General features: G+C 59.4%; 1 protein-coding gene across 1 annotated transcript in view; it reads left to right on the top strand.

Moving 5' to 3' along the window:
* MNEG_15169 (hypothetical protein) overlaps positions 1-1,234 on the top strand; it is a gene marked incomplete at both ends in the record, with an annotated part of 3,457 nt that overhangs the window by 1,215 nt on the left and 1,008 nt on the right. The window contains 3 exons of the mRNA XM_014036360.1: positions 249-338; positions 668-733; positions 967-1,056. Coding sequence (XP_013891814.1) covers positions 249-338; positions 668-733; positions 967-1,056 — 246 coding nt within the window. The remainder of the gene's footprint in view (positions 1-248; positions 339-667; positions 734-966; positions 1,057-1,234) is intronic.

Genomic DNA, 1,234 nt, shown 5'->3' with positions numbered 1-1,234 from the left:
CTTGCTTGCTTGCTTGCTTGCTTGCTTGCTTGCTTGCTTGCTTGCTTGCTTGCTTGCTTGCTTGCTTGCTTGCTTGCTTGCTTGCTTGCTTGCTTGCTTGCTTGCTTGCTTGCCTGCCTAAATCCCTTGCGGCACAATCAACTCTTGCTGGTCTTCCGGGCGCTCGTCTCTACCCGCGCAGCGGGCCTCACCCCAGCCGGCGGGTGCGGTCCAAATCATGACGCCACTCTCGCCACCCCCGCCCTCAGGTGGAGATTCTGGCGCGTGTCATGCGCAAGTGGGATGAGGACGGCCAGCCTGATGAGGAGGCCTGCGCCCTGGGGGAATTCATCAACAAGGTGTGACGAGGGGGTTGCTCGCCAAGCAACCTAGGGGGGCAGGCATGTACGGGTCAATTCTGAACAGCAGGTAAGCATGCTGGAAAGTGCCAAGCACACACATACATGGTTGCAAAAATATCGAGAGCGGCCGCGATCGCGGAGTGTGCGCAATTGCAACGTCGATGGATGTCAAGGTGGTTGGGGTACAAGGGGGCCACATACGAGCAGGTGATGCTGCAGGACAGGTCTGCGGGTTGCAGTTTTGCGCAAGGCAACCATCCGGGACTGCGCATTGTCAAATCAGGCTGTGCAAGCCCTGCTATAAACCTGCCCGTTCTTGTTCGCAGTGCGGCTTAGCGCGCTTCCCGAACAGCGCCACCCTCATGATCGCCCTGGCCAACTTTCAAATAGAGGTGGGCCTGAGGTTGGCAAGAGCGGGGGACACCAGGTGGGTCAGGTGGAAGTATCCAGGGACTGACAGCCCCAGCAGTGCAGGCTGCCGATACGCGGGCTACACCACGGCTGGTCTGTCAGGTTGCAAGTTTGGTTCACTTTGCAGCTTCGTTTTGACATGTGCATCCCCCGCCCCTTATTTGCACAGCATACTCCCCGGTGACCCTCACCCACTCGCACCCAAATCCCCCAGGCCCGCAAGGATGGTCACGCCGCACGCACCCAGCTGCAGCTGGCTGTCAAGGCCAACCCTTCCACCATAGAACGCTTCTTCATCTTCAAGGTGCGCGCAATGGGGCGGCACACAGGGCCGCCGGTTGGACCTTGGGCGAGCACCATGGCCACCTGTCGACCATCAACTCTCCTCTGGCTTCTTCACACACCCCCACGGAGAGGCGCATCACTCTTCCTTTGTTCCCCATGCCGCACCCCCAGACCAGCCCTCATCCCTTTCAAACGAA

The sequence above is a fragment of the Monoraphidium neglectum genome, assembly GCF_000611645.1.
Source record: "Monoraphidium neglectum strain SAG 48.87 unplaced genomic scaffold scaffold05090, whole genome shotgun sequence".
Lineage (NCBI taxonomy): Eukaryota > Viridiplantae > Chlorophyta > Chlorophyceae > Sphaeropleales > Selenastraceae > Monoraphidium > Monoraphidium neglectum.
Note: the sequence above shows the minus strand (reverse complement) of the source record. Positions and strands in the feature narration are given on the sequence as shown.